The sequence below is a fragment of the Pelophylax lessonae genome (assembly GCF_965119305.1).
Source record: "Pelophylax lessonae genome assembly, chromosome: 11".
In the NCBI taxonomy this organism is placed as follows: domain Eukaryota; kingdom Metazoa; phylum Chordata; class Amphibia; order Anura; family Ranidae; genus Pelophylax; species Pelophylax lessonae.
In genome coordinates, this window is record NC_138778.1 from 203,655,531 (window position 1) to 203,667,637 (window position 12,107).

At 42.9% G+C, this 12,107-nt stretch overlaps 1 protein-coding gene across 3 annotated transcripts in view; it reads right to left on the reverse strand.

The window, feature by feature from the left end:
* Positions 1-10,444: 10,444 nt before the first annotated feature.
* NKAIN4 (sodium/potassium transporting ATPase interacting 4) overlaps positions 10,445-12,107 on the reverse strand; it is a 77,223-nt gene continuing 75,560 nt past the window's right edge. For 2 of the 3 annotated variants that reach the window (XM_082271972.1, XM_082271971.1), the window contains one exon: positions 10,445-10,607. In XM_082271972.1, coding sequence (XP_082128098.1) covers positions 10,594-10,607 — 14 coding nt within the window. In that variant the 3' untranslated portion in view covers positions 10,445-10,593. Of the gene's footprint in view, positions 10,608-10,754; positions 10,800-12,107 lie in introns of all 3 variants that reach the window. The other variant, XM_082271970.1, reaches the window with a different exon arrangement.

Consider the following 12,107-nt stretch of genomic DNA (forward strand, 5'->3'; position numbering starts at 1 on the left):
GATAATGTTACGCTGAGTAAATAGCTACCCAACATGTAATGCATAAAAATTGCGCACGCTCGTGGAATTGCGTCAAACATTGGTACTTAAAAATCCCCATAGGCGACACTTTAAAAATTTCTACAGGTTACCAGCTTAGAGTTAGAGGAGGTCTAGGGCTCAAACTATTGTTGTCGCTCTAATGATCGTGGTGATACCTCACGTGTGGTTTGAACACCCTTTACATATGTGGGCGCAACTTGCGTATGTAATCACTTCTGCCCACCCCACCGTAAGTCTGAGTTCACAATGGGGGCGGCTTCAAAGTCGGCCGACTCTGAAGCCGCAGCGTGACTTCAGCGGGGCTTGCAAACGACTTCTCTAATGGAAGTCAATGCAAGTTGCCCCCAAAGTAGTGCAGGAACCTTTCTAAGTCAGAGCGACTTGAGTTGCTCCTATTAGAACGGTTCAATTGCAATGAATGGAGCGCGACTTGTCAGGCGGCTAAGTTGCCTGACAAGTTGCCCCAGTGTGAACCCAGGCTAATTGTGATCCCGCGGGGAATCCGCCGCTGGGACCACCCTTATAAGAAAGAGGCCCGCCGGCAGTTAAAAAAAATGACCGGGGTTATGGCAGCTGGGTTTTAAAAAAATAAATTAAGTTTTGACTTTGCAAAAAAAAACCCAGAGTTGATCAAATACCACCAAAAAGCTCTTTGTGGGGAAAAAAACATAAATTTGAGTTGGTCACAGCGTCACAATTGTCGGTTAAAGTAATGCTGTGCCATATTGCAAAAAACTGCCTGGTTGTGAAGGGGGTAAATCTTCCAGAGGTCAAGTGGTTCTTTACCCTAGGACAGATAAGTAGAGGATTGCCACAGTGGAGACAGGCGGCAATAAACAGTAGGAGGTATCCACTTTTTATAAATAAAAGGTTGGGCTGGAGTTCCACACTTTTAGCTAGTCCACTGCAATAGCTTGCTTATACTTGTTGTGCCCCTATATGACCACTAGATGGCAGTATTGTCAAGCAGTCGCAGTTTAGGCTTCAACCAGGGACACCTGCTGCAGTCTAGAATGTCCTCATTCACTCATCTGCTTTTGCACCTTTCCCACACATTAAAGCTAAACCTTTTTAAAGGTACAGTTTATTTCTGTAAGGGGTTATTATTCCCAATAAAAGTAAGGAGCATTCTTCCCACTGACTGTCACACTAATGTGTCATGAGTTGTAGATTTTTCATTTTTAGCAGGGGTTCCCCGAGACAAGAAATGTTTTTTTCAAGGGTTCCTCTGTGTTGAAAAGGTTGAGAGGCTGATTTAGTGGCTTAGTTCATTCTGTTGCTATGCACTTTTTTCCAGAATCTGTTCTTTGGAACAGGTATATGGACTGTTACAGATTTTTTTTTTTTCCCTAGCTGGGACTCAAAGCATCCAACTTTTGCTCCATGTGCAACATTTATAGGCAGATCCTGATCTATTTTGGATACCCCCAACAGCAAGAGCTTTAATTCTGGACTTGTGTCCCCTGAGGTTTGGGTGCTCCCTCTACGTCTCAGATCCTTCTGTTAACTGTTCCATAAAATGGAAACTGGTTTCTCAACCTTTTTACCTTGGAGGAATCCTTGGCCAAAAGTCTTATCTTGTGGAACCCCTGAAATGTCCATCTACAGCTCAAGGAACATTGGTGTGAAATAATGGAATCTGTATTAAAACCTACCTATTTCATGTGAAACGTGTTTGATTTTTCTGCACAGATGTTAAATTTTGGGTCCAACCTGTAAGAGTATACAGGGGGCAGCAAGGTGGAATAAAGGGTGTCAGAAGGCACCAGGGGCGTAACTACAGGGGTTGCAGGGGGTGCAAGTGCAACCGGGCCCCATGCTCCAGGGGGCCTGTGTGGCTCCACTGTAAACCTTGATAGGAGGGGCGGCGGGGGCAGCATGTAGAGAAATCACTGTCCTTTTTCCTCCTGTAGCTGCAGGAGGAAAATGGAGGAGATTGGTTCTTCTGTATGCTGCCCCTGCCACTCCGCCTATCCAGTTCACTTGTGTTCTGCTGTCTATGCAGAACTTGTGAAAGGGTCCCGCTGCGGGACTGTAATAGAGGGCCCCGCAACGAGAGTAAAGGGTCCCAGGATTAGTGGGAAGAGCACCAGACTTGTAGGGAAGAGCCCCGGCCAGGGGTCTGGGGGGCCCTTTGTGGTTTCTTGCACCGGGGCCCTGAAGGTTCTAGTTACGCCTCTGGAAGGCACATTATTACAATACTATTTTCTTCATATGAAGAGCATGGCAGGGAAGCGGCAGTGGTCAGTCCTCTTGTGGTGCATTTTCTTGCCAGCCTAGTCCCAACACAGTGGACCAACAGCAGATGACATGGCTCTCCAAATCATGGACTGTAGAAACTTCACACTGGACTTTGTGCAACTTGGATTCTGTGCCTCTCTACTCTTCCTCCAGACTCTGGGACCTTGATTTCCAAATGAAATTAAAAACTTCACACAGTGTGTGGTGATTTTGGGAGCCATGTCATTTGGTGCTAGTGCCCCAGTGTCTTATCAAGTCCAAAGTCAGTGCAGCCCTCTACAGGTCCTTTCACACGGGCGGTCCGTTTTTCATCCCATCCAATTGCGGATGAAAAACGGACATAATGCATGTCAATGGGATTGAGGATGTCAGCGAATGACCATCTGCTGACATCCGATTTGCATCCTTTCCGATCTCTTCCGTTTTTGGAACAGAACCCGATTTTTCTTCCGTTTTAAAAAAACAGATGTCAGCTGTGACATCCGTATTTACATAGAGATACATTATGTCCGTTTATCATCCGCAAACGGATGGGATGATAAACGGACATACGGGACGGACACTCCAGAGTGTCGTCCGTGTAAAAAAAGTGCCAGAGCGGAGGAAAATACGATCCGCCCTGTGGGAAAGGACCCTATCAGGAAATTTTACAGCACTTCATGCTTCCCTCTGCTGACCAGCTTCATGGAGATTCTGATTTCATTTTCCAGCAGGACTTGGCTCCGTCCACACTGCCAAAAGAACAAATACCTGGTTTAAGGATCCTGGTATCACTGTGCTTGATTGGCCAACAAACTTGCCTGACCTAAACCCCATAGAGCTGGGGTCTTCAACAATGGCCCTCCAGTTTTTCAGGAACTAAAATTCCCATCATGCCTAGTCATGTCTGAATGTCAGTTTTACAATGCTTCATGGGATGTGTAGTTCACCAGCTGGAGGGCCATAGTTTGAAGATCCCTTCCATAGAGAATCTGTGGGGTAATGTCAAGAGGAAGATGAGACACCAGACCCAACAATGCAGATGAGCTGAAGGCCGCTAGCAAAGCAACCTGGGCTTCCATAACACCTCAGCAGAACCACAGGCTGATCGCCTCCATGCCACATTGATGCAGTAATTCATGCAAAATTAAAGTACTGAGTGCATTTTTATACTGTACATGAGACATGCTTCTTAACACATTTCTGTATTCAAAATCTTTTTTTTATTTATTGGTCCTATGTAATCTAATTTTCTGAGCTACTGAATTTTGGGTTTTCACTAGCTGTAAGCCATAATCATCAAAATTAAAAGAAAGAAATGAAGTGTAACGCATCTATAGAAAATATAGGAGTTTGAATTTAACCACTTGCCGACCGGTCACGTTGACCGTACTGCGGCAAAGTGGCTCGATTCTGTCCAGCGACGTAGACCTACGTCGCTGGACTCCTCCCCCTGTAGGTGCTCGCGCGCCGCCGGAGGCGAGCTCCCACTGTTTTCAGTCACAGCGGGAGTTGGGCCAGGGGAGGAGCGGCGGCGATCGCCGCTGCTCTTCCCCGATCGTCGGGGAATCGAGTTTGGAGATCCGCCCGCTTGTGTAAACAGAGTGGGCGGATCTCCTAAGTGACAAGGAGTGACAGATTGCAGGGTTCAGCATAGCTGAACATCCCATCTGTCCCTGTGTCACTCAGTCACCTCCCCCCACACACGTCAGTAAGCACCAGGCATTTAATAACCCCTCCCTCTCCAATAAAATTAACCCCTTCCCTGCCAGTGTAATTTTTACAGTAACAGTGCATATTTATAGCACTGATTACTGCAGTAATGTCACTGGTAGCCCCAAAAGTGTCAAATGTCAGTCAAGGGTCCGATCTGTCCGCTGCAATGTCGCAGTCCCGCAAAAAAAATCGCAGATCACCGCTATTACGTGTTAAAAAAAAAACACCAAAAATTACAAATCTTTCCCTTAGTTAGTAAACGCAATAACTTTTGCGCAAACCAATCAAAATATGCTTAGTGATTTTTTTTTTTTTTTTTTTTACCAAACATAGGTAGCAGAAAACAAATTGGCCAAAAAATTTAGATTTTTACATTTTTTTTTTTTTTTTTTTTTTTGGGGGGGGATTTCATATAAAAAAGTTAAAAATATTGTTATTTTTTCAAAGTAAACGCTCCTTTTTTTTTTTTTTTTTTTTTGTTTATAGCGCAAAAATTGCACAGGTGATCAAATACCACCAAAAGAAAGCTCTGTTTGTGGGGAAAAAAGGACGTAAATTTCGTTTGGGTTCAGCGTTGCACGACCGCGCAATTGTCAGTTAAATTCGCACAGTGCCCAATCGCAAAAAGTGGCCTGAACGTAACACAGCAAAATCCTCCGGTGGTTAATTACTGAAATTAACTTTTTGATATTCTAATTTTAGATGCACCTGTATATAAGGGAATATCTGAAATGAGGGGAAGCTCTTTTATCATGTACAAGCAAACATTCAGTCTTTTTTCCCCCTTGCATGTTCCCTTCAGATCTACAGTGACTGCACTTCCAAGTGCACAGTAAATATACTTTTTAGTAAATAAACCCCATAGTTGTGATGTGGTGACATCAGCTTTTAGGGGTTCGAGTACCCTCTGAAAAACTATGCACCATGTATCCAGTCTTATGTAAACGAGCCCCACAGGTGGCCATACATTTATTGATTTGTGATTGATCTAGGTATGATTTTGTGAACCGGTGACTCATTATTGATCAGAAGATCAAACAAAGCAACACATGCGATATCGATTGAAAATCTCATCCGAAACTATTTATTAAAAACGGCGTTTTAATCAATCTGTATTAGTTTGTTTGGATCGAAGACAGAAGCAATCAAAGTTCTGCCGCAGCTGATCGACCTTGCTGGTGTCTAAATCGATAAGCTTACTAAATCGAGCAAGTGGAGGGTCTGTGGTTTAAAATTTTATTTGCACCGAATGGTGCAAAACTCCTAATACATCAATTCATATAATAAAGGGAAGTCCAACTGATAAGATAATATACTAAGATTATGATATGGGGATGGACTGGTTGTGTCCTTTATCATGAGTCAATGTAAAGGAAGTCTTTCATTCTATTTTTTACCTGTATGAAACCGCCTTTATATTTTACAAGTCTAGGAGATTGCAATGTGTGGGGTGAGCTTTGTTGTGGCCATACACTAATCATTTTCTTTGTCCTAATTGGTCAACCCAATTAAGAACTATTTGATTGAGCCCTCATTCACATTGAATGTGACTTTGAAATTGTGTCAGTTCAGATGAAATCGCACAATTTCAAAGCCGCATTTCAGTCTGACTTCAGGGGCAGACCCGAAAGACCTCTGTGTGCATGTACAGAGGTCTATTGAAGTCACCAAAAGTAGTGCAGGAACTACTTTTGGAAATCAGTACGGTGTTGCACCAATTGGGACAGTGCCATTGCTGACAATTGGCTGCAATTTGACCTGCTATGTGAACGGGGGCTTATAGGTAACAACCCATTCGATTGATGGAACGCACATGGGAAAGTGGATTTAGGATGATGGGTAAAAGATACCATTTGCCCCTTTCACACTGCTGTTCGTTTGTCTGTTTTTCATCCATCCGTTGGCAGATGAAAAATGGACATCAATGCAGCTCTATGGAAAAACGGATGTAAATTGATGATCCTCTGTTTTTTTTTCTTTTTTAAACTGATCAAAGCTCTAGTTTTCTTACGTTTAAAAAAAAAAAAAAAAAAAAAAAAAAAAAATGGATTGGAGGAAAAACTAATGTAAACTGATAGTTTTTTTGCATTGGTGGTGGATGTAAAAAAAAAAAAAACTGATCACGGATGAAAAAGGATGATCACTTCATCCATTTTGACGTGACTGAATCGATTAAATGAACGGTCTGCATGCTCCTTTCACACTTGCGGGACTTTAAAAGTCACGTGATTTTTGCCACAATTTTGACTGGACTTGAAGCAACGCCTATGTAGTCTTGAGGACTATGGACCTCCATGTCAGCCCAAAGTAGTGCAGAGACTACTTTGAAGTTGTTGCGACTTCAAGTCGCACAGATATGAATGCTATGCATTGGAAATCATGAAGTATGACTTGTCATGTGATTTTGCAGTCCCAAGCTGGAGGACAAGTATGAAGGGGCCTTATTCAGATCAATGGGGAAAAAAAAAAAAAAAAAAAACACAATAACATGTTTCACACAGACTTCAGCTAGTATAAGAGCAGTGTGAACAGAAGGCTTTGTTGAAGTCTTTAGGGTACCATTCAGCTCCAGTTTCTAAATGCTGAACACAGGTCCTAATAGGAGGGACTGCCATTTAAATTGGCCACTGGATTGCTTTCAGACGGTCGCCCCCCCCCCCCCCCTCGCGTTTCTCTGGCTTACCGTTCTCACGGTTGTGCCCGACAAACGAGCCGACGGTGCGGTCAGCTGATCAGAGGTGAAAAAAGGCCAAATCAACTTTGATTGTCTCTTTGGCCTTGGAGGACCAGAGCGACGTCAAGACGTCACTTCACATTCAGGGTGGGGATAATTTTTTTTTTTTTTGTAAAGCAAAAGATTAACTTTTTTTTGGCTTTCAAAGGTAAAGGAGAGATTTGGGGTCTTTGACCCCAGATCTCTCCATAAAGAGGACCTCTCATCCTGTTTCTATTACAAGGGATGTTTGCATTCCCTGTAATAGGAATAAAAGTGGTAACAAAAATAAAATAAGAAAACAAAACTAAGTCTACCCCCCCCCCCATCTCTCCGTGCTCGTGCGCAAAAGTGAATGTATATGTAGGTTGAATACGCATATGTAAACAGTGTTTGGTATGTAAACCAGAAGCACCCCCCCCCACCATGACAAAGTCGGAAATCCCAAAACGCATCTGCATGACTGCACGGCCTCCGGAAACGGCTGAGTGTGACTGACTGGTGTCTCCGAAGGATCGTTTACCAGCGTGGAGAGGGTACAATCTGCAGGATATCCCCAGTACGGCCCTATAGGTGAGTTTTACCTATGAAAATGTGAGTGGATATGAGGAGGTTTTAAAATAAATGTTAAGATTGTTTAAACAATATCACACTAGTGGAGGATATATTTTTTTGCATATACCCGGACTATCAACTCAGAGAGGAGGAGGTGTAGAGACTAGAGAAGAATGGTTCCAAGCATCTTGATGACCGGGATAAATTGTAAAGTGAATTTGCCTTGTCCATGAGAATGGAACGCAATTCGTTCCGGTGAGTGGCCATTTCATTGGGAGTGGGATCACCTACTCATGGTGGAGTGTGAGGTGTTCTTCTGGTTCACAATGGGATACTACAGTCTCTTCCAAGTCCATCTGTTTATATTGATGGACTATTTTTTCACTTTTATTGATGGACTTTTGCTCACTTCTCTTTTTTGTATAGATTGTGTGATTTATGCAATTATTTCAGGGAGTGCTATGTCTCCTTGTGCTACTGGTTTCTCTTACATGGACTGAGTGTTGCATGTTGGATTTCCCCTTTATTTGTATATTTAACACTGAAGTAGCAGCATTGAGTAGTATTTTCTACTGTAGCGTGGGGGATTTGTGTATTTTATTTATAGGTATAAATCCTAAAACTTGAGGAAAAACGGTTTAACCTTAAAATACTTAAGGGGTTCTTCGCTGTAAGAGCAGTAAGGATGTGGAACTCTCTTCCACAAGCAGTGGTATCAGCAGGGAGCATCGATAGTTTCAAAATACTATTAGATGGGCACCTTAAAGACCACAGCATACAGGGGTATACAATGTACAGTTAACAGCAAACACACATCATAGGTTGAACTGGATGGACTGATGTCTTTTTTCGACCTCACTATTTACTCGGCGTAACATCATCTTTGATATTTTACAAACAAATTGGGATATATATATATATATATATATATATGTATATGTATGTATATAACAAATACATGAGATAAATTGCAACGATCACCATTTTATTCCCTAGGGTCTTTGTTATAAAAAAAATTTGTGTGTATATATATATATATATATTAGTTTTTGGGGGGTTATAAGTATAAGTAATTTCCTGGCAAAAAATATTGATTCAAACTTGTAAACTTAAAAGTGCCAGAAAAGACTTCAAATGGTTAAAGTGCAAAGAGCACTCCCATTAAAATCTGTGTTCAACATTCACAAACTGGAGTTGAGCCCACGTTCACATCGGGCCAATCTGACATGTCAAATCGCAGCCTATTGCCTGCAATGGCATTGTCCCAATCGGCGTGACGCCGCCTTTGCTGTGCCGCACTGATTACCAAAAGTAGTACCTGCACTACTTTGGGTGACTTTGGGGGTGATTTCAATAGACACCTGTGCATGAACCCGTACAGATATCTGTTAAATCGCCCTCCCCCCGAAGTCAGACTGAAATGCCCGTTTGAAATCTTACGAGTTCAGCTGAACTCGCACAATTTCAAACCCCCCCCCCCTCAGTGTGAACATGAGGTGAAGCGCACTTTAAATGTTTCAACAAAGCTTGCTGTTTGCACTGCTTATACAAGCTGAAGCCCATGTGAAACAGGTCTAATGTTGGCCATACACTAGCCGAAAATCAAACACGTTTTCGAAAAACGAAAAATCGGCCGTGAGAGCAGACTATCGTGCCGTCATGTAATAATAAATCGTTCAATGGACATAAATGAATCAGTTTTTCGTTCGTTTGGTCACATATTCCTAGTGCAAACAGTTTGGGTGATAAACACATTAACCTTTCAATTTATCTTTCGGAAGAATTTTCCAAACTGTTCGAATTTTCAGCTCTAAAAAGTTAAAACCAATTTTCTGTTTGTGCCCATTAACTGGACGAAAAACAAACGACAGATTTTTGAACGATTTTTCGGCTAGTGAATGGCCAGCATTAGGCTGGGTTCACACTAATGCGATTACAGACATTGCATGTTATTTACACCGCATCCCTGTGCAGGTTACATGCGATTTCTATGCAGTGTGAATTCAGCCATACAGTTTGTATGACTGAAATCGCATCGCCTTCGCACCAAAATGGTACAGGACCCTTGTTCGGGTCCGCACTGGAATCGGATCGCATGGGTATTCAGACCCAATGCCATTAGATTCCACAGTTCGCACTTACATAGTTACATAGTTAGTGAGGTTGAAAAAAGACACCAGTCCATCCAGTTCAAACTATGATGTGTGCACTGCGTTTTGCTAACTGATTTGGGGGTGTCATTAACTATTGACACCCACAGTGGTTGGCAGAGCGCAGTGTGTACTGCCTGCGATTCTGAGGCGGTGCGGGAACCTGCACAGGAATTGCTGTGTTTCCCGCATTGCACCATTGGGAATCCAGGCTTACATTTTTAAACCTAAATTCATTAACATTTCAGTGATGCTGATCAATGCAACACGATTGATTCATTTTCTGCCCCCACCTCAGTTTATTCGAATCCGATCTAAATTCAGTCTATAATAAATCAGAAGGGGAGTTATGGCAATTTTATTGTTTATTCGATCGTTTTAACAAACTGTACATTGATAAAATGGTAGCGTGTATGTCCACAGCTATACACATGGGCATTCAGGACACCCATATACACAGGACAGCGATCGCTGGCCTTGCCACCGATTTTTTTCAGACAATTTTTTTTTTTCTCTTTACAAATTATTATCCTAAAAAAACAAAAAAAAACAAACAACCCACCGTCTTATAACGGATTAAATCCTACATTGGCTGCGGAGCCGGTTATGTCAAAAGTCTGCGACTACAGGAAACGGTGTGCGATCGTTCAGTTACTGTACGGTTAGAGAAATAGATGTGACACGACCCCACGGTAATAAATTTCAATCGCTCAAATGAATTTTTTTTTAGTTCTAAAGATTCATGCCGCAGTTCTGAGGACCGCAATCAGTATCCGCAGGGGATCTCAGATAACCGACCATCCTGTCCCGGAAGCAATGCTGGTAAGGCGGTCGCTTGACACGGTAAACAATCTAATGTGACAATTTTTATTAAAACTTAAAAAAAAAAGAAAAACAAACCCTTGTATGAACGGGCTGTGCCCCCCGAACGATGGGCGCACACTACGTTTGGGGTGCTGTATATTGAACAATGACTTTACATACATTGGATTCAGAGAAGGCCTGGGGATCTGAGGGTGGGGGGTCGGAAGAACGGGCGGGGGCACCAACCCAATAACAGTCAGAAGTGCGCAGTCCTTTGTCTCTTTGCTGTGGTGCATTGTTAACAGTCCCGGTTCTTGGTGACTCCTCAGTCCAACGCTGAGTCTGCGTCATGGCTGCGACGGGCGTCCCCCTATCCGCGCTGGATGGGTCCTCTCACTTACGCCGGCCTGCGGTGAAGACAAGAGAAAGTCAGACGCATAAAAACTACGATGATGCGGTCTGATTGTGAATCATCGATCAGTGTTATTGTTGATTTATGATCATTTTTTCTGTACCAGAAATATTAGTTGTGTATGGAAAATAAAGGAGTTTACCGTCAATTGAGGAAGGGATTCTTTACGGTAAGAGCGGAGGATTCCCTACCGTATAAAATAAAAAAAGAATGACTGTAGTAAATAAAATAAAAAAAAATAGATACAAATGACCAATCACATTCTTGTTTAGGATTAGTGCACATTTGTGATTACTGTAGGTTGTCAGAGAGCGCAGGGGGCCGCCTCGGGGATTTCGCACAAGGCATGGCTCTCTGTTTTTATGGCACACCAAGCTATAGATGAGATGGACCAAAAATGAGGAATTATGCTACGGAACCGCCCCGGCTTGTAAGCCAATACCTGGAGGGCGGTCGGGCACAAGGATGTTTCAGCTACAAAAAAAAAAAGACTACTTTTGCCATAATTGATATTTAAAGGGGTGCTCCACCCAGCTGTAAAATAAAAAAAACTCTTGCAGTAAGTTGCTTCTGGACACAAGCGTTGCTTCATGAAAGTATTGTAATTGGTTCATCAGCAAAAATGGGTGGATTTAGGGTTTTTACATTCTTGCAGTGCGTTAATGCATGGGTTAACACGCGTTCTGTTTGCCTCCGTTCATATTGAGTGCGGCTTTGAAATGACACGATTTCATGGTGACTTTGGGTGCAACTTTGAAGACATCTGTTCGGCTTCATGCACTGATGTCTATTGAAGTCGCACCCAATATCGCCAAAACGAGTGCATGTACCACTTATTCAAATCAATGCGGCACCGCAAAGTTGGTGTCACATCAATTTGAACAGTGCCATTGTCAGCGCTCTTGGATCCCCCCCCCCCCCCCCCCACACACACACACACACACACACACACACTTATTGCCCCTATAGAAAGCTGCTTTCTATGGTGGCCACTTGTGTGGGCTCACTCCCGAGCTGCCCTGTCTGCCTCTATTGAAAGAGAGTGGGACAGGCCCCGCCCCCCCACTCCAAATACTGTGGCACTTCTGATTTTTGAGATGTCCTGGTATGTTGGCAAACCTATGATCTTTCTATGGGGGGCACTTGTGTGCGCTCACTACCGAGCTGCCCTGTCTGCGTCTATTGAAATAGACAGTGGGACAGGCCCCGCACAAAATACTGCCCTTTCTGCGTCTATTAAAATTAGCGATCGACCGATATAGTTTTTTTATTGCGTATCGGTATAGGCCGATATTTTCGTACATTTAAAAAAAAAAAAATGTATTTTTCTTTTACTTCACAAGTACTCTTGTGGAGGGATCTGGGGGTCTAAAAGGCCCCAAAACCCCTCCTCTGCACTTAAAGGCATTCAAAACGCCAAGTTTGGCTGTTTGGAATGCTGTCATTTTTTGAATTTGTCGCCAAGTACCCGGAAGTGAAGTCATGACATAACTTC